Genomic DNA, 25,116 nt, shown 5'->3' with positions numbered 1-25,116 from the left:
CGATGGCAATTTTTTCCCATGCATGTGTAGGCAGCTCTCACATGTTTAAGGTGTGTTGAGTGGTTTTCGATGACAGGCAGTTGCGGAGATGACAGGCCTTTAATTCTCTTTCAACTCTCTTGTAGAGATGTGGAAACCAGACACTGTTTTGAAGAGCTAGTTTGGTGGCAACAATGCCACAATGAACTTGATGGACCACTTCAATCATCTGTTGTCGCAGACACTCCTGAATAACAATTCTCTAACCTTTTTAGAACAATAACTTCCAGACTAATTGACAGTTCATCGTTGACATTTTTAAACTTCTGATATTCCATGTCACTGGTAAGAGGTCGAGGGTGCTGGTGCCAAGACTTATGTTATGCCATATACAAACCAACACAATGTCACCACTGGTCTGTTGATGTTACTCAAAATATATCCCCCTCCCTCACCCCCAGCAGAAGGTATAGATCCCACTCCAGCCATTGGATGCCTTCACTTTGACTGACTGTATTTTGTCCTTGCACATGTGCACACGCACATCTAAAATAATTCCCCATAAAACAGAAAATTATATTTCTTTATTTATTCGTGGCACAATTCTGGACACACAAGATGAAGCACACTCAGCGGAGCTCGTTTTCAATAGTAATTTATTGCCACCTTGACAAACACACTGGGCAGACTCATTTCAGCATGGTCGCCTTTCTCAGAGTCCATCAAGGTGGCAGGAAATTACTATTGAAAACGAGCTCCACTGAAGGTGGCTTCCTTGTGTGTAGCCAGAATTGGGCTACAAACTTGGCATTTGTACGTGACTCACCCTCACATGGAGTGGCATGTGGCGGCTGGTAAAAGCGAAATATAGATAGAAAGATAGAGACCAGTTGAAGGTTTCGGCAAAAATGCGTAGGTCTTTTCTCAGGCCCACAATGCACTTTGCAAAAGAAAAAAAGATAAGAAATTAATAAAGATTGCAGCTGAAATCTACATACCTCCACTTGTCCTTTTCCTGTGTTGCCCATAACTGATCGGTCAGAGTATTGCATGGCTAGTATCTGGGAGTATATATATCTATATCTCTATCTATCTCACCAAATATCTGATTTCCATTTGCTTCTTCTTACCACAGTCCATAGCATAAGGCAGTGGTCATTTTACTGCAACGTAAATATAATGCCACTCAGAAAAACAGTTCACCAACAATGCAGTAGAAGACACTTGACTTGACCAATGATTGCTAATACCTATATATATATATATATATATATATATATATATATATATATATATATATATATATATATATATATTATTATTGTCTTTACAAGTTTTTCATTATTAATCATAATACTTCTTGTAAGTTGCAATATTGATTTATCAGCATACACCAGCATTGGCATATTTACTTATCTTATTGAAAACAAGCACAATTTATTAGAGTAGCAAAAGTGGAGCTGTACATTTTATTTACACCCCCCACAACTTGTCAAGGACGCTTGAAGCAGTTGCATCTTACTCAAGAGGGACATTTAGTAACAACTTGAGTTATTGCTTCTTTGTGACAGGATTGTTAAGCAGTTGCTATTTGAGAGGAGTACCTAGTAAAGTGCTGAAGTCTTGTTAAAGACTTCGCACTGTTTCTTCTGACTTGAAAAGGACATCTAATAATTAGAGTTACTGTAGCTATGTGAAAGGCCAGACTAATTGGTTTTGCCAATGTTTGTTTTTTTCTTCTTGTGTGGGGCTCCTGCCCAATCACTTGCCCCAACTACCACTTTTCAGGTTTTCAAATTTCAAACCTGTTTCATCTCGCACCGAAGTGCAGGATGCATGCTCCACAAGAGTTAAGGCTGCATGCCAGTGACAACCAGTCTTGAAGTAGTTGGGCACAGGTGCTGCAATGTAGTGTTTAGTTTGAGATTTTAGGTAGGTGAGTGGGTGTGTTGTAGGACAGAGAAAGGGATTTTAGCATTTGTGAGTTTCTTAATTTGCTCTTTTTGGAAATAAAATCCTAAATTTTACTCTTTTTAGAAATTAAAGTATTTCTTGTTTGGCATTTGACATTGTAGTTATTTTGCTTATATATGCGAAGTTACCAATCTGAGTATTCTTTCTTTTTCTTAGATACAAGCTGCTGAAACGAAATGACTTCAGAAAGTGGTCCAGGTAGTGCTGGCAAACGTCACAACCCAGTGGACAGCATTTGCAGGAAGATCAAGACAATACAGATGAGGAACCAAGAATGTAATCCTATTTTACAGATTCCAAAATTCCAGTCACGGAACTTTGACAGCCCACAGAATAGTGACAAGAAGAATCTCGAGGAGGTTTTGAAGAACCGGACTGTAAAAAGCTGTGACCGGGATTCTATAAGTTTCTCAAGTCCTTGTAGGGACAGATTTTACTCTCAGACAAGGACTTTTTCGCCATGCTTCATGCCTGTTGCAGACTGTAATGCTACGTATTCAATTATAGTTACAACGAAAGAAAAATCTTTGACGCCCTGGTTGCCGCGTCGATCCCAAAGCTGCTCAACACCACTTGTCAAAACTGCGGGGATGAGTTATGGTTTACAGTCCTGTTCTACGCCCAGCCTGGATCTAATGAGCTGCATTGATGAAGACCAGAGTGCCCCAAAAAGTCCAAACTGCTCTTTGACTGCTGCAAAATCTGAATACGTTTCCTTCCGGTCTGCTCTGGTCCAGTCTCCTGTGGTGAAGAGATTATCATTAAATGAAGCAGGTAAGGCCGCCTTGCGTTTATTTTTTAAAGGAAACTTTATGGAGCGTTGTTCTCAGAAAGTCAAATATTCTAGTTGTCCGAGCCATCTACAATCCAGCCAGAGTACCGTATGGAAGTATCTTTAAAACCCTTTCGATGCTGATGACGAGCTGAGCTCGTCATTGTGCCACTAAAATGGCAATTTCCAGCACAGGGGGGGGGGGGGAAACGCCTAGCAGCCATGTGGTTAACTATCACAGTAGCATCAGGATGATCAGTGGGAATAACTCCCATTTCATTCCGCCTGCCTTACAGAACAAGGAGCCATGTGTAGCCACAAAAGGTGGCTCCTCTCCTAGAACCGCTTCTGGTCACTTTGCCTCCATAGGAAAGGCGTGCATGAGCAACTGGAGCATATCTTCTGGAGTTCTGCAGTTGCTTATTGTCTGTTTACCCTTAAGCTTCAGAAGCGACTCAACTGAGCAGGAAATCCTTTCCAACGTGGTAGTATGCATGGTAACATTTAAGTACCATTCAAGGTGGCACTCTGAATATTTGAACATATTCAAGTGCCATCCTATATGTGAGCTACTGTACATGTCCTGGAGTCCGAATCCATGAAGACTCAGCCAAAGCAGATACAATAGACCCTGAAGAGGTCAACCAGGAGAAAACGTATGATAGGATAGTCGACGCCCCCTACCACAGTGGGCTAGGAAGATGTGTTCTCTGTCTGTCTCTCACCTTTGCCTTGCTACCTCCCAGGTCTTTCCCACCTTGTGCCTCGAACTCCTTCTTTCTGCATCCCTTCTTCCCCTATCTTTATTCCTTCTCTTCTGTACGTGCGCTTCAATACGGGGTTGAGTATTGTGTGCTAAATATTTACTAACTAAAAGGCTACCACTACTACTATGATCAGGGGTGTGGAATGCAGAAAGATAACTGACACCATCACTGTTGCACATCCAACATGTCAAGTTGCTAAGAATGTGATTGCACTTGATAAGCCGGTGATTGGGTGGTGCAAGTCTATCTTAGTGTTCAAGCTGAAATTGTACATTCAAAAAAAGGTTGAATATTGCAACCTAGAATGAGCCCATAAAATGTCATTTTAATGAGGAAGTTGCCCAAACCTCCTCCGGCACGCCTGGAATGGTACCCAAGCTAAAAGAAAAATGAATGATGTGGTTAATGAGATTGAGCAGTGGGGGTTCTTGGCACAGTAGGAAACCTTGATGGATTTATGGGGTTGCCCCATCTACGAACTGTAGACGTTGATATGGCATCGAGCTACGAGAATGCAGTTGAAAGTAAAAGGTGCTCTTAGGAGTTCCACCGTGGCCTTTAATATCCTGGTAGGGTTTCGAATACTGCATTTAAAGGGTGGCCATTTATTACCCCAATCTTTTCAGGAAACTATCCTGGTGCTTAAGACATTTCCAGGCAACTGGAAGGTTAATTAGTGAAACTTTGTGCAGGCTAAGTGCTTTGATTATAACATCATTTTAGTTTACCATACACACTTTGAATTTAGCTGCGCATTGATTTAATCTCCTCTAGATTGTCTTCTGTGGGGTTCTGTAGCCTTACATTGACCCTTCTGAGAAGCACTGCTAATGAGCTGAGATTCGACATAAAACACTAATTGGAGGTCTTGGCCATTATGAAGTGGAACTACTTCACAGGAGCCACCTGAAATGACACATTTGAGACAGCGATGCTAACCGCTGAACTGGTGAGCTCGGAGCCTTCTAATGCACTACACAGTTAAGTGCTGCATGCACCCATGGGTAAAAACTCTCTACATGTTCAATGATGTCCTGGAAAGCTAATTTTATACAAATTTGTAAACCCGTAGTTGGAAGTTAATGTTCAGTTAATTGGGCCATCCAACACCCACTGTTAATTTCCCAGAACTCTATTTGCCAACATCCAGTTCTGGATATGCCAATGCTCACGGGCAAGATTAGGTGTAAATTGCAAGGAATTAGGATGGTGGCATGAAGGGTCCTCCATCTAATTTGAATCCTTACAGATTTACAGAGTTGGCAAAGCCTGTGTGCCAGCATGGTGCAGGAATATTCGGGTCGGTATCTGCTGGGTATTGCCTGCTGGTGAAATAGCTTTTTGAAATCTGGATGCTGTTTAGCTGGGAAGGTCCTGGTGGCATAGGGAGCTGTGATGAAATATAACCTGCAACAAGAGGGCTGGGGTTTGAAAGAATGAGCCCCGAAGCGCATATGATTTGGGCATTAGAAAAGAGCCTTTACAGATTTAGAATTTTCAAACTTGCAACATCCTGAAAGGGAGTGAGTCTTTCTATATGGATTGGATCAAATTAAAAATGTCCAGCCCCTCCCTGGATACAAGGGGGTTGGGTTGGTGTTAGTGAAATCAGGCTGCCAAACACATCAATGAACGTTAGTTTCCCTGGTGGAGATTGTCTTCAGAGAGGCAGGGAACATCGAGGCAAAATAGCCTTTCTGTTCTTCTTTCTCCTGCTGGAATGGTCCTCCCTTTTCAGGCCACAACGGAGAGCTGCATGCATGTAGCATCTGCTGGATGCGCTCGTGCCCCTGCCCAGCGGTCCTCACTGTCTCAACTCTACAATGACTTTGTTTTGTCTTCCACCCTGGGGAGCTGGCGCTTAAGGAGGTGTGTGTCATGTGGAGTGGAGAAAGCAGCCTCTGGTGTGGCTCATCAAGGAGGGGTTGAATTGAGGCAAGGTGACATGGTCACCTGGAGAGGAGCACCTCAGTTTCAAATGGGGCTGGAATGGCACTATCTGCCATCCGCCCCAAGGTCTAATCTGACTTGACCCAAAACAGCCTCACGGCTCCGAGGCTAGGGCAGTGAAGGGCAGATGGCCCCAAGGGACCAATACTAAGTAACTAGTATGACCACCTGGGTACTGCTGCAGCACAGTGACGGGATGCTGCAAAGAAACTGCAAAGATGCGGAGGCCTGTCTGGGACACGGAGGAGTCGGCAACTTTGCAAATTGCTTCGAGACTCATTTGAGGTCACATTTCATTTGTCACTGCCTCATTTTGCGAAAGGCATCCCCACTCCCTGTTGCCCATAATCCTAGCATCCTAGCATTCTATCAGGCTGCCCATACAGGCTCGAGTACAAACTCAAGCACACTGCTCAAATGTTATAGCTGTATTGCTATAGTGTTATACAATGATGTATCTTGTATATATTTGCTTACACCATCTGCACTCTTAATCTCTTAACACACATCCTATTTCACAAGATAACATCGGATGAGGCTCGGTTGGATGAGGAAGCAACTTTTAGTATGGACTGCAACAGCTCTGGAAATGAGTTGAGCAGAACTGCAACTGAGAGTACAACATTCTAGCAACGAAACTACTATTGCAAGCAATGTAGGCAAAATTAAAATACTGAATTCTACACTCCAACCATAAAAAAGGATGTGACCAACAATTGCTATCCTTGGAGAAAACCGACTTAAGTTCGAGTCAAAATTTTACAATATTGTATTTCTACAGTGAGTTATTCAGGAGGGGGAGACAGGCAATTTGAATAATCCAAATAAAAATCTGGCAAACTGATCAAACATAACCTCACGTGACTTGTTAACACAGTGTCCTCTAGTTCTCTTCTTGCCCTCACCACTGCCACACTAGTATAGAGCACTAAGGCGGCAAACACACCAGCCATAGCTGAAGAATGACATGTACAGGATTAGAAGGGGGGGACCCCCCCAGCACACATCTCACTTCACTCAGGTTTCCAGGAGGAGGCACACCGACTGGAGGCTTAACCCTCAATCTGGGGGAGGACAGCAACATGAGAACTGGAGCTGCTATCTGGCAGTGAGTTGCAAAATGTTGGCTGCCAAGGTCACAGTGGCACTCGGGAAGCCACATTGAGGTCTCATTGTAGTGGCTCTGCGCACACCTGTTTTTAAGATTAATTGATGGTCAGCTTGGCCCACCTTAGCAGAACTTCTGGGTGTATCCACACCCTGCTTCCGGTGCAACTTCTCAATGGCGGTGGCGATGACAGCTATTCGTTTTTTTCCTCCTGAGACTGTTTCATGGAGACACTGCTGCCAACCAGCTTTGGGCCATGAAAATCACTCCATTTTCTTTCCACTGGCAGTTCCACGTAGCACAGAGTGGGAGCATGGGATGGGAAGGGCTCCTTTTCCCCTTTCAAAACCAAGTTGGCTTCAGTGCAGTTCAGACCAGAGACTTCACTACTTTCAGGAAGGCCAGCCACCAGGTGGTGTCCCCTCACCTTTGGGAAGCTGGCTGTCATGCATACACCAGCTCTGGTTGTACAGTAGTCCTCTGAGTGCTCTGTAGAGCATCTCCTGCCTTGGTTAAAGAGAATTGTGAACTGAAACTAGTGGCTCAATACCTCTCATATTTATGCAGGATGGGATCTAGGTTTTTAGAGTGATTATCCCCAAAAAAGGGTAAACTCCAGCCTGCAATATATACAACAGAGGCACAAAAAGGTATGAGCTTTCTGCACCTAGCTCATGAGCCACCATGTGGGTGATCAGGAAAGCGAGAAAAGCCTGGCATCACCAACACCTTGGGTGCTCATGACGAGCTGAGCTCGTCATGAGGCACAGTGGCGCTGTGTTCATGCCGAGCTGAGCTAGTCATGACTACCGTGGCGCTCCAAGCGGGGATAATTCCCCATCTGTGCTGAGCGTTCCATGGAAACTGGCGTGGTCATGACTAGCTCAGATCATCATGAGCACAGCGCCACCGTACAGCGCGGCGCCCCCACCTCCCCCCGCACCGCGTGGTAATCAGCCCCACGGTAAAGGGGTTATAGCACCATTTGCACTCTGAACAATCGCAAATTTAGTCACACCTTCACACCGACCACTTTCCAAATGGCAGTGATACAGGAAGACTAATCAGCAGCCCCTCTCAGCAAAAGGACCTAATTGTATTTTAAAAGGTGCTCTGTCTACTCTACCGAACTTCAGTGTCAAGGTCTTCTCCCTTCAACTTCAGGAATGCCAGCTGTCAGGAAAACAACTTCACCTCCATTTTGTGTGGAGGAACAGGCCTGGGGATTCCAGAAGGAATCGCACAGACCTTCATTTCTCTGGCTCAATTATATACGCACTGTGTGCACTACGCAGGCCTTTTACACATAAAACCATCTTGGGATTTTAGCACAAAAGTCTGGGTTGGCACACAGTAGTAGAACTTCATCAGCTGATCTGTAGGCCTTCACTTCAGCGATGCAGATAAAAAGGTTGTTCACAACTACTGATACGCAAGACATGAAATGTAGCCGCCACCGCTCCCTATGCTAAACCAATGACTGGGATGGTTGTCCACTGTCAGTCAAATGAAGGCACACTTGGGGCACCCCTTCAGGTCACAGGCCTTCAGTTAAGACAAAGGACAGCCCAGGCATTTGCTCACACACTAGATTAGTGTGAGGCCAGGTCAAAAATCACCTAAATTGGCAGGGTATGCCCAGACATGGGTTCCTTGCTCACTTTGCCACTGGATTCAAGCTAACCTGGCTGACGACCGCTGATTAGCTAGAAACCGGTCCCAGGATGCTTGTTTCTGGCCCTGGGAAGAAATGGCTTGGCAGTTTGGGATGGACTGTTCCTGGGGCTTTACTGATAGTGCACGCGGGCACACAGGAAACCTGCTTTCGCTTCTATGAAGCAAAGCAGAATGCTGTTGAACAAGGGTAGCTGCAGGTCAGCAGCTCCCCTTGTCCAACAGCAATGCCGGCTCCCGCAGGAGGCGAGGAGCCGGTTGGACCACTGGGGCATTGTGGCTCCCCTGCGGTCCCCGAACATGAAGGCAGGCCCGGGTGTGGGGTCCCCTAGGCCAAAAGTGGCCCATATGCGCCCCCCCCCCCAAGGAAAAAATATTTAAGTGGTCATGCCCCTGGGGATGGGGTCCCCAGGGCCAAAATCGGCCCTGGGAGGGGGGCCGCTTGGCCCCCTTCCCGTTTAAAAAAAGAAAGTAATGACTCTGGCCCTGGGGGATGGGGTACCCCGGACCCACAAAATACTAAGAGAAGGGGAGGCCACACTGCCCCCCTTTAAAAAAAAAAAAAAAAAAAAAAAATTACAAAAGAGAAGCCAACTCTTGCTGGAGGCCCGCCCCCTCCCTGCATCACTCTGCAAACACACCTCCTGGCACATTCTGGGTTGGGGATGAAGCCCCCTTGCCTCCTGGAGGTCCCTAGGGGCCAACTATCCCACCAGGTACCTCAAGTAAGCCCCACACAATGGGATCGTGAGAGGTGGTCTGAGGTCATGCCCTATTTTTTACACCACTCTGCAAACAACCTCTTGGTGCACTGGTGGTGGGGTGATGAGGTCCTTTTGTGTCCTGAGGACCTCAGGACTAAAGTGGACTTTATCCCCTGAGCAGCAGTGAGCCAGGAGCCTTAAGGAACCTCCCGAGGCAAAGGGGCTTCAATCCCCACCAAAGAGCACGCCAGGGAGCACATTTGCAGACTGGTGGGCAAAGGGGGTAGGGCCTGCTATGATAAATTACCAATGCTGCTGTGTGGGACTTACTGGAGGTAATAGGATGGGTGGTTGGCCCCCAAGGTAGTCTTTGGGGGCCAACTACCCCTCCTGTTACCTCCAGTAAGTCCCACACAGTGGGATTGCTAGGAGGCCTTCGGAGGCCATGCACCCCTTTATCCAACACTCTGCAAATGCCCCTCCTGGCAAACTATGTGTTGGGGGATGAAGTCCACAGTACTCCTAAGGGACTTTGGGGTACAAGAAGCCCTCCTGGTACCTCCTGTAAGTCCTATGCAGCGGAATTCCTGAGCGCTAGTTGGAGGCCCAGCCCTCTTTCTTCACCACTCTTCAAATGCGACTACTAGTTAAAGAAGCATTTGCAATGTAATAGGTCTCGCATTTGCGAGAGTTAGAGCTATTGCCATTGTAAATGTAAACATTGTTTACTAATGTTTTTGGGAGTAGAGTGGATGTATGTTGTGTGTAGTGGATTATGTGGTCTCTGGTGCAGTGAAATTATGTGAATAGAAAGTATGTGGTATTTAGTGTATAGGAATTATGTAGAGTGGGATTATGTGTTATGGAGAGTAATTATGTGGTATGGTAGTCTGCGTTGTGGAGTGGTAACCTCAGGTTTAGTCTTCCTCGTTTCAATAGAAGCTAAACTACAAACTCAATGAGACAAAAAAAGAAGGAACCACTGAGGAGCACTTCTGGACCTAGTCAGAGGTATGAGCAGGACCACGGGAATTATGCAACAGTTTGGCTGCAACAACTTCGACATTATTATACATTTTCTGCATTTGCCTCATCCTCCATCATCTGCTGCAGAATCTGAAGATTTGAACAAAAAAACCTTGTTTCTTGCTCAAATGTTACCAAAAATGCAGCGACAAATATTGTAGCGTTGTGGGAGACCCTTTGCAAACCTAGAATGGTTACCTCTTACTTATTGCTAAATGTGGGTGTTCCATTAGTAATAATGGTGTGCAAACCACTCTTGCTTGTTTCTGTGCCTCTCTTGCCTCTTTCTGTGCCTCTCTTGCCTCCCTGTGCACTTCTCTTGCCTCTTTCTGCACCCTACTTGCCTCTTTCTGTACCTCTGTTGCTTCTTTCTGCATCCCCCGTGCCTCTTTCTGCACTGCTGTTGGTTCTGTTTGCTACTCTCTAGTCTCTTTCTGTACCTCTTTTGGTTCTGGCTGCACTTTTCTTATCTCTTTCTGCACCTTTGCTTCTTTCTGCTCCCCTGTTGCTTCTTTCTACTCCCCTCTTGCTTGATTCTGCTCTCCACGTGCCTCTTTCTGCATCCAGTGTGCCTCTTTCTGCACTGCTGTTACTTCTGCCTGCTAGTCTCTTTCTGTACCTCTTTTGGTTCTGGCTGCACATTTCTTACCTCTTTCTGCACCCCTCTTGCTTCTGTCTGTACCACCTTGCCTCTTTCTCCACCTTTGCTGGCTCTTTTTGCACCTCTTGCAATGTTCTGTACCCCTCTTTCTGCACACCCTTTTTCCTCTTTCTGTACCTCACTTGCCTCTGTTTGCACTCTTATGTCCTTTCTGTACCTCTTTTGCTTGTTTCTGCAACTCTCTTGCTTCCTACTGAACTTCTCGTGCCTCTTATTGTACTCCAATGGGAAGTGCAAGCTGTCCAGTTTAAAGGTCTGCATGCTCTTGTGACTGAGGTATATGTCTACTTGTACATGTATTCTTACATGTGATATGCATCTGAAGATGGTAGGTTAAAAAGTGGGTAACTCCTATAGGTGGTCAAATCTTCTCAGTTCTGCTCTATCATTTGGTTGCACAGTCAGACATGTCTTATGCTTATATGTCTAATAGAGCCCCTCAAATATACTATTGAATACCCATGTGCCCTGTAATGTGAGCAGAAGAAAGGCATGCACCTTTTTGTACACAAATTTACAGAGTATGCTGTTTGAAACACAGGTATTCAAGTATTCGTATGTTTATTTTCATTTAACATGTCACTTTAAAAGCATTGACACACATGCATACCTTCACAGACTTACAACAGAGAGATGCTTATGTTTGCTGTTTTAAATTTGGTAGGCCTAACATTCTGAGCAGTTGATGAATAGTGAACCTTCACGAGAAAAGTAAGGTTTAAGGCATCTTGAGAGAAGGATTAGTTATTAGGCTACTTTGTATGCGTCTGATGTAAGATAGTCAAAGTAGGCCTTTCTCTCCACCTCTGTTGGTTCTTTCTGCACATCTCTTGCTTCTTTTTGTACCTTTTTTCTTCTGTTGTGTCTTTCTGCATTACTTTTGCTTCTTCCTGCATTACTTTTGCTTCTTCCTGCACGTTTTTTCTGCCTCTTTTCTGCCTCTTCCTGCACCTCTCTGCCTCTTCCTGCACCTCTCTGCCTCTTCCTGCACCTCTCTGCCTCTTCCTGCACCTCTCTGCCTCTTCCTGCACCTCTCTGCCTCTTCCTGCACCTCTCTTGCCTCTTTCTGCACGTCCTACCTACGTAGGTATTGTTAGAATTTGGTTTTAAAAAAAACCATAGGTTTCAGGGACGTTATAGTTAGTAATTAGCATCTAAAAAAACTGTTGAAATTCACTGTAAAAAACATAGTTTCCAGGGACATTATAGTTGGGGATTAGCATTTAAAAAACAAAAGAAGTTCACTTAAAAAAACACAGGTTTCAAGGATGTTCTAGTTAGGCTGACATTTTACTCATACAAAACCAAAGAGATTCACCCGTTATATTTAGTGGAGCCAACTATAACTTGCGCCCCACAATGCACTGCTCATGACGTCACCTATTACATCGCTCAAGACATGGTCAGTGACATCACTGATGACATCATACTGTGAGTTTCATTAAAAGTTTAAGATGTGATTTATATGATAATTCAGTCAGTGGGTGACTGACTGTATAAGTGAATAATTATACGTGTCTGGGTGAATGTATGTGCGAATGTCTATCAGTCTGTCAGTTGGTGTGTAAGTGGCCACATGGGTTGCTGAATAGGTACATGCATATATATATTGGTTATTGATTGATTGTCAGAATTTCTGTATGGGTGCCTGAGTGTCTGTGTGGGTGGGTTGGGGGTGTGCGACTCCCTGCATGGATGTGTGATTCAGTGGGTGTTTGGTTACATGAATGTGTCTGCAAAGGGCTGTATGGGTGTAATCTGTAGACCGTCCTCTAGGTTGGTTTGATGGTCTAATGGGTCCACCTCCAAATCTCTTCAAGTCTAAGATATAAAATCATAGACTGTTGAAGTGATTAAACGGGGGAAGGAAAGGATGGGATCAGCAGGGAGGGAGGTCTGCAAAGAAAACACACTATTACTGTAATGAACTCGTCTGTGATAACATCTCTGTGTATAAACTTTCCCTTCTTTTGTAAAGAGTAATAGTCCTACCAGCACATGAATATAACTGTAGGGAAAGGTAGGTTGTTTTTTCACCATTGGTACTATTCCAGAACTGCTAGGTATAAGTACATGGAAGAGAGAGAGAACGTAAATCCCCATTGATGAGGGAGATCTTAGACAACTCTTAGCTACTGCACACATAACCCATTCTTTGTTCCACCAGGATTCACAGGGATGGTATTCGTGAGTACTCGCGCAATCCCACTTCGGATCATCTGTTACTGTATAACAAAAGCATAAACAAAATGTACGAAGGTAAAAAAAAAGAAGCAGATTTCTTTTTTGGTCAATAGATGTAAAGAACTTCTCAACACAATACAGATATCTGGTTTGTAGCAGAAATAAAAGTGCAGCTCAGATGTCCTCAGTTGCTGCCTTCCGGAATATCAGGATACAGAAATACTCATGAACCCCAAATAACAAAATGACCCAAAGTTACGGAGTTCACTCCACTCCGCTTTTGAGTTACAGCAGCATCAAGAGTGCATGAAAGCTCCTCTCCAACAGAGCGAAGCGCACAGAAAAAAGTGTGCTCCGTATCACTCTAATCCTTAAACCAGACAAACCCCCTGAGCTGCAAAACTTACTGCCCCCTGTCACTTATTAATACGGACAATAAAATCTTTGCCAAATTACTTGCTTCTCGCCTTCTCCTTGCGCGCATTGCCCTCTCAGATTAGTCTGGATATATCCCCGGCCGCGCAACTTCTCACAATCTCCGGACCATTTTCTCCGTCCTTCATCAAATTAACCCAACTCTCCCTGCAGTGGCTACTTTGCTTGATGCCACCAAGCCTTCAATACCCTAGAATGGCCTATCCTATTTTTTATCTCCTTCCCCCACCTGGGCTTTAGCCCGGTCTTTATACGCAATATTTTACTTCTCTACACCCTCCCCACTGCCTGTTTCCGGATCAACAGTCAAATCTCTGATCCCGTTTCCATCGGCCGAGGCACCAGTCAGGGGTGCCTGCTGTCACCTATGCTTTTTGCCATCACGATGGAACCCCTTGTGGCTAGACTCCAGTATCATCACACCCAGAGAGCCATCGGCTTCGCGGCTCACGCCCTCTTAGTCTCCCTGTATGCGGATGATGCCACTCTATATGTCCGCAACCCACAGGAAAACCTCAGCCCCCTGGTACGCAAGGTTATACGGTTTGGCAGCTACTCAGGCGTACAGGTGATTTGGAAGAAGTCTGTGCATTTCCTTCTCACTGATGCCAAAACACCTTTTAGCCCGACCTACCCCTTCGTGTGGGTGTCGGGCCCCGTTCGTTACTTGGGTATCTGGCTGAGAAGGGAACTGGACGAGCTCTGGAGCGCTAACTTTGGCCATGCTGTGGACTGGTTTGAGCCCAAGATTCCCCTCAGGAGCTGGCTGCCTTTGTCTTTGGCAGGTCGAATAGCAATCCCCAAGATGGTTGTGCTCCCAAAACTTTTGTATGTATTCGTTAACGTACCCATCCCCCTCACACCCCACTTCTACCTTAAAGTCCGCTTGTTGCTTATCTCCCTGGTCTGGGCCGGGAAACAGCCCAGGATCGCGTATAACATGCACACTCTTCCGATGTTGCGCAGCGGTCTTGGCGCCCCAGATTTTAAACTCTACGCTCTCTGCGCTCTCTGCGCTCAGGCCCGTTTTCTGCATTTTTGGCTCCATCCCACTCCTTTCCAGCCACATGTTTTGGTGGAAGCCGATCTTGCTGCCCCTTGGCCACTCACGACCACCCTGTTCGCCCAAACAAAATTCCCCCATACTGAAATTGACATGGTCGAGACCATGCGCTGGGCCTGGGAGGGGCTCTGCCAATTTTCCCGTGCCGATATGCTCTCTGCGAATACGATGCCAAACGCTCATCATACGGCTTTCTCTCCTCTACAGACTTTGGGGATGGTTAAACACGCCACTCATTTAGGGTTGACTTCAGTTGCGGATCTCTATCCCAGGAATCCATTGTTCTCTCTTGCTGCTGATTCTGGTCCTATGGACACCTTACTCTGTTATCAACTTAGAGGTGTCTGCAGGGAGCTGCATCCCTAGTTTCCCCAGCCCCCTCCTTTGATGGCCACTCTTGGCTTCTTTTAGTCATCTACCTCACCTCCCCTCGGAAGCTAGTTACAAAAATGTACGCCTTTACACTGGTAGCCTCCTTTATCTCCACTGACCGGGCGCGCATGGCATGGGGTGAGGACGTTGGCATGGAAATTTCTCAAGTTGACTGGCTTTATTGTTGCAATCAGATTAAGCGCCTATCCCCAAAATATCGTACCTACCTTATTCATTTTAAATATTTACATGGCATTTACCGGACTCCCGTTCAACGGAACAAGATGGAACTTATTCCCAATGATAGATGCCTGCGCTGCTCTGCTCCTGCAGCGTACTACTCCCACCTTGCCTGGCTATGCTCCCAGGTCTCTGCTTACTGGCGTGAGGTCTGTGCTGCTATTTCTGAGATCACTTAATCGCCAGTCTAGCCCGATCCTCTGCTTTGCCTCTTAGGCTTTGTTAAATGTTTGCCAGATTCTTCCAGCCCCTTGATCGCTATGCTTCTGGTCCTTGCGTGGCGTAGGTTCTCTGTGCTGGGACCGCAAACCTGCACCCAAATTCAACCTTTGGATTGAGGATGCATTGCGGTGCCAGACTCTCTTGTCTGAATTCTGGGACCTCAAGCCAGCTAGATCCTGTCCACTCGACATATGGGGCCCCCTTGTGTCTTACCTCCTAAGCCGTAATTCGCAGAGTCCAGCGATCTCTCCCGTGCTTTGCCCGCCGGTGAAGGTTAAAGAGTAGTTCGTCCCCTACCCTTACTTCTCCCCCAGCTTGTTCCATCTGTTTTCCTTGGTTATGGTGCCTCTCGCTGTTACTCGTCACACTATCCTGGTGCTCTTACACTATATCTGTTATGCTTTGCTCTTCAATGATATGTATTCTAGGTTAACCTCGCTAAATTTAATTGTATTCCTGTGCATGGTGCTTTGATTTGGTGCATTTTTGTAACTCTGATATGCAATTTCGTTCAATAAAGGTTTTTGAAAATCAAAAAAAGTGTGCTCCGTAAATGTTAATTCTCTCCTCTGCAAGGTCTCAGGAGAGACCACACAACAGAGGGAAGCATGGAACACCTAAACCACTCTCCCAGTCTTCAAGGATCAAGTTAATGACCCGCCAACAGCAGGGAGAACACCAGCAAAGGTACGACACCCAGTAATCCAAGGAGCCTTGAGGAAGTACACATCTGCTTGAAAGGAAACGAGAAAAGCTCACTGTGTCAGAGACACCCTTACTGGACCAACTCTCCTAGGACCGCAGCGGGAACAAATGAATAATCGGCAGCGTTCTCTGCCCTGGAAGCAGTATTTATCACGGAAATGCAGTTCGCGTGAATGACTCATGCGCCTCCGCCCGCATAGCCCGACGGGTAGTTTTACACACTCCCGATGGCAGAGTTGACACGAGTGCGGTTGGCTCGCAGATGGGATTTGACAATGGGTGAGTGACTGTGCATATGGCTATGTAGGTGAATGAATGGATGTCTCGGTGGTATGTGTGAGTAACTACATATGTGAAAGGTAGGATATTTGAGTGTTGGAATATATAAGTGACTGTATGTAAGAGAGTGATTGTGAGAGAATATGTATGGATGAGTGTGTGCTTGTGTCAGTGATTGTATTAGATAGTAAGCATGTGTTAGTATCTGTATGAATAAGTGAGGTGGTATGTGTGTATACCGGTTTAGGTGAGTAAATGGCAGTGTGATTACTCTGAGTGACTGCCTGGGTGTGTGAGTAACTCTATGGTTGAGTGTATAGGTGTAGGAGTGCATATATCAGTGGCTATATTGATGAGTGACTGCGTGTGGGAGTGAATATATTGCTGAGTGTGTGTGTGTGTATGTGTGTGTCTTTGTGTAGACCTATGAATCAGTGAATGGGTATGTACTAACTAGAATTGGTGTGTCTACGGTTTCGTGAATGGCAGTCTGTGTTTTAGAGCAGTTGTATGAAAGGGTGTATTCGAGTGTGAGGAGGTACACCAGATATGAAGTGGATGATGTCATCTGTGATGTAATCGGTGATTTCATCAGCAGGGCATTTTGGGGGTGCAAAGTATAGTTAGCTTGGCTAACTAGAACGGCCAAATTTCTCTGATTTTGTACGAGTGAAATGTCAGCCTAACTATAACGTCCTTGAAACCTGTTTTTTTCCAGTGAATATATACAGTCTCCACTAGGTAGAGATAGTTAGGATTGGTTTTCCATAGGAAAAGTGTTTGTTGGCCAATAACTGTAGCACTGTTTAACAAAACTCCATAAAACATTTTAAAAGGTGCTACTTATTGACTAGTTTTGTGCGTGACAAGTTTCGGGGTGATCCATCAAGCGGGGGACACGTAAAAAGGGAGGTCTCAAACCACAAAATCCCCATGAATTTTCTGTAGACGTCATCAAAGCCGTTGACAGCAAAAATTGTTGAAATTAATTACAGCAAATTCAACAGGAAGGTAGATCTTGGTCCTCAGATTGTACTTTTTGTGATGTAGTGTAATTCTGTTGAGCATTTTTGGAGAAATTAAAATTGAGAAATTTATAGATATTTGGCCTTGCGAGAGTCAAATAAAAGCGAGCATTCTGTTTGGCCCAGGAAGCTTTACTTTCCTTGGCCCATCTCGCTCCCATGGGAGTGAGACTCAAGCAAGTGCTCTGATCGGCTACCAACAACATGAGAAATATGTTGCTGGCAGTCATTTACAAGACTCTGGCAAAGGTCATTTGTCCTGAAATGGTGGGGGGGGGGAAAAAGCAAGTAATATGGGGGTAGGTTAGGGATATCCTGAATCCCTAGGCCCCATTGTGGGGGGGATCCAGAGGGACCCACCTTGGAGCCAAAAACAAAAATTTAAAGGCAATAGATGCAGCAATGCTGCAAAACTCTTGCGGGATCGAGAACCCAAAATGGCAACTGACCCGCATTTCAGGGTATAATGCCCCAGGGATCCTATCCCTGGGTCTTGTTTCATATAGGGGCAGAAGGGCTGCATGGTCACCCATTCCAAGCCTCCAAGGAACCTATCCCTTGGGCCGAAAACTGTTGATATGGGAAGGGGGATGAGCATTCACCCGCCCTGCCCCCTCCTCCTTTTCTGCATTTTTGAGCTAAAGAGGCCTCTGGGGAACCCACCTCTGGGACAGATTCCTTTAAGGAAGGGGGCCACGTGACCTGCCCCCCCCTCCCTTAGGCAATAATGGCCCCTGGGGAGCCCACCCCCGGGCTGGCTCAGCGGCTGTGCCCTGGGGTGCCCATTCCCGGGACATAGTTGTTTCCCTGCCCACATAAGTGCAGGAAGTGAAACCTGTGCTTGCTCTCACTTGGCAGGACTATTTTCAAAGCTCCTGCCAAGTCAGAGCAAATACCATGTCCGTTCCCACCGGGCGGGAGGTTTAAAAATGCTCCCGCGCTCTAGGAGCAGATTTTTCAGGAAATAGATGAAAAGATTGCTCTCACCCACTAAGAGCAGCATTATTAGATTCTTCTTACAGTCAGGAGCAATGGCAGCTTCTGGTGGATGCGAGGAGCCTGGCGGAGCCCTTGGGGATCTCCCCGCAGGCCCCAATGACGGTGTGGCAGGTGCCTTGAGTATTTGTGCCAGGCCCTGGGGGGGTGTGGTCCCCAGCGCCGAAACAGACCTAGGGAGGGAGCCTTGTGCCCTCCTCCCCCTCAGATGTACTGCCGGGCCACAGGTGTTTGGGTCTCTGGGCCAAAATCGCTCCCAAGAAGGTAGTGCAGTGTGATTTCCTCCCCCTTGTCAATGGTGCAGGGCCCCGGGTGTGGGGGTGGGGGGGGGGGGGGGGGAAATTGGCCTGGAGTGGGGGGGACACGTGACCCCCCTCTACCTTGTAAATGGTGTAGAGCCCAGGAGGATTGGGTCACACGGGCTGAAATCCGCTCTAGAAGGAGGGCCCGTGCCCCCTGCACCCTTGGAGAGGGTGGTGCGGGCATAAAAATTAGAGTTGGGCTCCAGAGGATGGGGGCCCATAGAGGAAGGCCATGAGCCCCCCCCCCCCTCCAAAAAGTGGACTAGGTTCCGTGGGAAAGGGTCACCCGGGTCAAATTCGCCCAGGGAGGGGTAGCTGTGCACACCTGTCCTCTTTATTTGAGTAAGTGGCCGAAGTAGATGAGGCCAAAAAGGGCTCTGCGAAGGGGCCTGAGTGGTGCCCAAGCCATCTAATTGGAAAAAAAGTCCCTTAGGGATGGTGTCCCCAGGGCCAGGCCCTATGGCGAACCCTCCAATGCTGCATGGGATTAGTAAGGGGTGGCAAATCAGTGGAAAAAAAGGTTAAAGTGACATTATAGTCGGTGTGATGAAAGGATCTAGTTATTTGTATAAAAAAAGTAGAAATTTACTGGAAAAAAACTAAGGTTAAATTAACCTCATAGTTGGGTAAATTTGTCAGTGATCGTTTTTTTCTTTTTTATTGGCATTTGCAAAGACATACAATGTCAACAGTAATTAAACATACAGTTACCCTACAAAATCCATGGTCCAGTTTTAACTTCACAGTGTAAACCATATATACATTCACTGTGGTGCAGCTGTGACATACAGTTAGTCAACTTGGAACATTTTCAGGTATTCTATTAAATATTGCCAGTAATCTCTAGGTCTAGAACCTGCTGGTAAGTCTTCTTCATATGTTTGCATGGTATCTCTACAGTACGTTTGATCCTGAATCCAATGCTTAATCTTTGGAGCCTGTCTACTACCCCAACACAATGATATTCTGAGTTTAGCTATTAGTAGTGCAATTGCACAGAATTTGCGCTTAGTGGCGCGTACATTAGGGAGCAGGCCTAGTAGACACATGCAAACAGTACATTCAGTAGTCAATTCCACCATCTTACCCAGCATCTGTGTTACCTTTACCCAGTATTCCGCCACCGCTGGACAAGACCATGCGAGGTGTATAAAATCCGCCATTTCAGCGTGGAAGCGTTGACATTTTGAATCTATCCATAGGCCATATCTACATAGCCTAGCAGGCGTATAGTATGTCTGGTGGAGATATGTATAATGTAATATACGTAGGTTCCCATTAGGTGTTAGTAGGCCAGTTAGTATGCAGGTTGTAGCCCATTCTTTCTCTGTCAGTAGAGGATCTATACTTTCATTCCATTTCTCCAGTGCTTTTTGGGTGGTGCCCGCTATATCCTCCTGCAAGTGAAGTTAACATACAATTTGGACACCATGTGTTTAGCTGAGGGGGTGATCATCAATATTGCAGTGCGTCCAGTTGCTTTGCTTCCTCTGGGTAAGATGTGTATCGTTTCTTAACTGCACCTTGTAACCTGTGATATGTGAATTTAAACAGTAATGTTTGATTGCTTATGAAGGAGAGTTCATCAATTGATTTAAAAAGGCATTACAGTATAAATCTCCCATGGTATCCATTCCGACTTGTTTGAGTAACCCCATGCCTACCTGTGACTAAGAGTGCCGAATGATAATGCAGTGGCAGCGCAGTGGCGTACAGCGGTAGTTTGTGTGCTTTTCGCCCCATCATTCGCCAAGCCCTGTTTGTAGTGTTGATGGTGTTTGTCTCGATTGTGGAGTGGGGGTCGTTGGTGAGTTATGATAGCCATTAGTGGTGTCAGAAGTGCATCCCTTTCTTCAATTGCAACATGTGTAAGGTAAGGAACCTTGCGATACCAGAAATGTGTGTACTGTCCTAGCGCGCATAGGTAATAAAGCAAAAAGTCTGCAACTTTAAACCCACCTTGTGTATAGGGTAGGGTGCACAATTCGATCCTGGCCTGTTTACCCGCCCATATCAAGCGTAGCGCTATGGTGGAGATCCTGCGGAACACCTCTGCCGGAGGCTGAAGTGGGATGTTAAAAAGGTACAGGAACTTTGGTAATATGACCCTTTTTACAATGGCTAACCGATCGCTAGCGATAACGGTAGATGGATACACCTCTCTATTTTGTCTTTCATCGCGCTGATCGCCCTCCCATAATTCGTGCGGATGACTATCTCAGGATCTCGGTGGTACCAAACTCTTAGATATTTCACTTGTTCTGATTGCCACTCTAGCGGGTAATCTGTTGGGTGTGGGGTCGTGGTGTCTGTCAATGGAATGATAAGCGATTTGGACCAGTTTATTTTAAGTCCTGACTGTTGCCCAAATTGAATATATTCCCTTAGTAGAGGATTCCTATATTGCGCAGGGTCTCTTAGATATAACATCATGTCATCTGCATACAACAATATATGCAAAGATCTTTGTGGGAATTAGAGTGCTGAATAATGATGTCCCTGACTTAACTTGCAAGCCGATGGCTCAAGCGCAATTGCAAACAAGGGGGACAAAGGGAAGCCCTGCCGTGCCCCCCTAGTAATATGTATAGTATCAGATATATATTTGTTGACTCTAATACGCGCAGTTGGTGCAGTGTACAGAACTTGCACCCACCTTAAAAATACAGGGGGGAATCCCATTTGTTCTAGAACCATGTGTAGATCTGACCATTCTATTGAATCAAATGCTTTAGCAGCATCTAATAGAATCGCAGCAGCCTTGGTACTAGGGATTAAATAATGTGATAATGCAAATAAGGTTCTGGTATTATGAGCTGTCGATTGTGATAGAATAAACCATGACTGGTCTCTGGTAGTATTAGAATGATCATCAGCAGTTGTAGGCGTGTGGCAAGCAGTTTGGCTAAAATCTTTGTCGACGTTGATCAGGGATAGGGGCCTATCAGAGTTGCAGTAATTTGGGTTTTTGGACGGCTTTAGAAGGGCAATTAACATGGCTTCTCTTAATGTTGGTGGCAATGATTGATTATCATGAGCGTCTCTGTACATCTCCACCAAATGTGGCGCTATCTGATCAGCAAAAGTTTTATAAAATTCGCACGTGAACCAGTCTGGGCCCGGCACTTTTCCATTAGGCAGCGATTTGATGACTGTTGTCACCTCTTCCACAGTAACCTGTAGTGACAGATATTCCCTTTGTGCATCAGACAGCCATGCTAGCGATGTGGTCCGTGAACAACGTTAGCATTTTTGAACCTATAAACCAAAAACGCAAATTCATCCGTTTTAGTTAGCAGCACTAATTATAACTTGCACCTTCCACAATGTACTGCTTATGACCTCACAATTAACATCACTCATGACCTGTTATGACATCATTTATGACATGATGTCATTTTTGACATCCCTTATGACCTCATCAAAGCTTCGTTTTCCCACATATTGCTGTTTAAATTACTTTGGATATATATATATATATATATTCACTGAAAAAACCATAGGTTATAGACCATATATAGTTAGGAATTAGCATTTACAAAACCATAAAAATTCACTGAAAAAACCATAGGTTATAGACCATATATAGTTAGGGATTAGCATTTACAAAACCTTATTTTACTCGCACAAAACCATTGAAATTCGCATATATAGTTAGTTGCACTAACTATATATTGCGCACCCGCAATCCACTGCTGATGATGTCACATATTACATCATTCATGACATGGTCAGTGACATCACTGATGACATCACTGTTATCATCCAGTGACTGTATGCTTCTGTAAAGTTAAAATAGGCCTTGCATATTGAAGAATGAGTGGATGTATAAGTGTCTGGGTGAAGGTTTTAGTAGGTGCATGACTGACTGTATGAGCGAGTGATTAAATGTGTCCACTGAGTGCATGGGTTAGTGACTAAACTGTCTTAATTTGTGCATCATTATGTCTGTTGTTCTGTAAACTGCTGCATGTGTTAATCAGTAGCTATATGAGTAACTATATGGGTTATTGATTGGTTGCCCAAGTATTTGTATGGGAGACTGAGTATGTGTGTGGGTGGCTGGGAGGTGTATAACTCTGTGCATAGATGTGTGACCAGTTGATTCACTAGATGTATGGGTTCAAAACTGCATGTGGAAACAGCTGTATGCGTGGTTGACTGTGTGCATGAGTGTATTGATGAGTGAATGGATATCTCAGTGCTGAATGTCAAAGTAAGTACATATGTAAAACACAGTACATGTGAGAGTTGACATATATAAATAACTGTGCATAAGAGCCAGTGAATGTGTGAGTGGCTGTATGGATCATTGTGAACTTCAATCAAGGATTGTATGAAAGAGTAAATATGTGTTCATATATGTTTGAATAAGTAAGGTGTGTATAATTGTAAAGTTGAGGAAATGGAGGTGTGATTGATTCTTTGCATGACTGACTATGTGTGTGAGTAACTATATGGATGAGTGACAGTCTGTGAGTGTCTGTTTACACTGAGTGTATCTAAGGTTATATTAAAGTCTGAAGAGGTTCATCGTATTATCACATGAATGATGTCATCAGTGATGTTGTCAGTGATGTCATTTGAGTTGTCATCAGTGATGTCACTGACCATGTCATGAATGATGTAATATGTGACATCATCAGCAGTGGATTGCGGGTGCGCGATATATAGTTAGTGCAACTAACTATATATGCGAATTTCAATGGTTTTGTGCGAGTAAAATAAGGTTTTGTAAATGCTAATCCCTAACTATATATGGTCTATAACCTATGGTTTTTTCAGTGAATTTTTATGGTTTTGTAAATGCTAATTCCTAACTATATATGGTCTATAACCTATGGTTTTTTCAGTGAATTTCAATGGTTTTTTAATAGTAAATATTATTGCGTTACAACATTCAAGACATCTACAGAAGAGATGGTGTGCACTTCCCCGATGAAGGGAATAGAATATTCGTTCTTTATTTAAAAGTGTGCATTGGAACATACTTGTAGGTACCTAAATTAGCGACAGAACCCAATAGCTCTTTTCAGAGCTACCCTACCTCTGATTATTCAAAACGTTTATCTTTTTCTTACTTTTTTTTTTCTTCACCAAAGTACGCTCCCCGGTTCGATTACCGGTGCGCGTACTGGGCGCTCCCCCGCGAAATTTTTTATTTTTTTATTTTTGCATGTATCGGCATCCTAATCCCCCCTCCGAAAACCTAGAGGGTCACAAAGTGTCTACCGTGCCCCCTTCTGCCCATTCCGAACATTGTTTGTCCTCCATCTTGTGTCTCAATTCTACCGATACTCAAAATGGAGGACTCCCGTAACGCTGCCGGTTCGCGTACCGGGGAGCGCACCGGTAAGCGCTCGATTAAAAAAAGGTGCGAAAGTAATTTACAGAAAAACCACTACAGACACTTTCATCAAATATAGAATAGCCCCTACTACATAGTAGTCCCTACCATTTCCCCAAATTTGATGGAATTCCATTGAGAAAATTATGCTGTAAGCCTCACTAAATATCCTGAGGTAAATTACCTAACAAAAACACTCATGAAGTGTTAGAATTGACAACCAATCAAAATGCTACCTTCAATATCTTCTATTATTTCATGACATTTGATTGGTTATGTACCTGAATATATATATAAAGAAAGAGAGAGAAACACAGCCATTTTGACTACTACTTCCTGAAGTACATATCAAGTGCATTTCAACTGAGAACTTAAACTTCTATTTGAAAGGTAAGATGTTATTTTAAAAACTGAAGTATGTTCTGTACTTTAAGTTAAGTAGGAAAACATTTTCTGATAGTTCTATACTATCCCTCTGTAATACTTATAGAATAAGATAGACTTCTCTGTTTTAGTTATGGATGGAGTTAGGCTTGTCTTGTATAATTAAGAATTGACTTAGACTTTATCACATACATTTTTTGATATTTCTACTTCCAGTCTCATACCATACACTGCCCAAAGAAAAAATCACTGTTTAAAAAACCAAACTACCTGTCTGTACTTAAACCCAACAGTGCCCTATCTGTACTGATATATTTTTTTAAAATTCATTTTACAGCACAAAAATGGAAGGAGAGAAAAAAAATAACGTGGAAATTGTTGCAGAATGCAACCAAGATACAGAAAATGAATCAGAATTCTTTGATGAATCACTGGACATAGAACTTCTGCAATGTGTTGAATCTGTGGATTTCCTATTTGAAAATGAGACAAATTCTGACAATTATTAGAAGTTCTTTTTAATTTTGAAAACAAATCAGAAAAATAAATTTATATATAATAATTCAAAAATTGTTTGAGACATTATTCATTTTTATATGTATTTTTTAAACTAGTAGCAAATTGATTATAATGTAAAATTAGACTTTAAATATACTGTGCAACTTTAAGTTTGCTCATAGTTACTTCCTTTCTTCCACTATATCATCTCCAATGTGTATTTAACATCTCTTTATCATCTCCTGCCTCCATGGTGTTTCTGCTTTCCTGACAGACTACGCTATGAATTCCATATAACACAATAACTTCTGAAACAACATGCAAGATATCTACAAAGGAAACAATGTATTTTTATTTTTAGACTCTGCATTGGTACCTACATGTTGGTACTTAAATTAAAAAAAAAAAAAGAACAATCAATAAACATACAATATTTGAACATTCTTTCA

The 25,116-nt window shown here is 44.3% G+C and overlaps 1 protein-coding gene across 2 annotated transcripts in view; it reads left to right on the top strand.

Annotated features, from left to right (window-relative positions):
• The first annotated feature begins 2,109 nt into the window (after window positions 1–2,109).
• IRAG2 (inositol 1,4,5-triphosphate receptor associated 2) overlaps window positions 2,110–25,116 on the top strand; it is a 1,414,859-nt gene continuing 1,391,852 nt past the window's right edge. Inside the window, exon 1 of one of the 2 annotated variants that reach the window (XM_086920312.1) lies at window positions 2,110–2,727. In XM_086920312.1, the coding sequence (XP_086776438.1) occupies window positions 2,130–2,727 (598 nt within the window). In that variant the 5' untranslated portion in view covers window positions 2,110–2,129. The remainder of the gene's footprint in view (window positions 2,728–25,116) is intronic. The other variant, XM_086920307.1, reaches the window with a different exon arrangement.

This window comes from Lissotriton vulgaris, chromosome 1_1 (genome assembly GCF_964263255.1).
Source record: "Lissotriton vulgaris chromosome 1_1, aLisVul1.2, whole genome shotgun sequence".
Classification (NCBI taxonomy): Eukaryota; Metazoa; Chordata; class Amphibia; order Caudata; family Salamandridae; genus Lissotriton; species Lissotriton vulgaris.
Note: the sequence above shows the minus strand (reverse complement) of the source record. Positions and strands in the feature narration are given on the sequence as shown.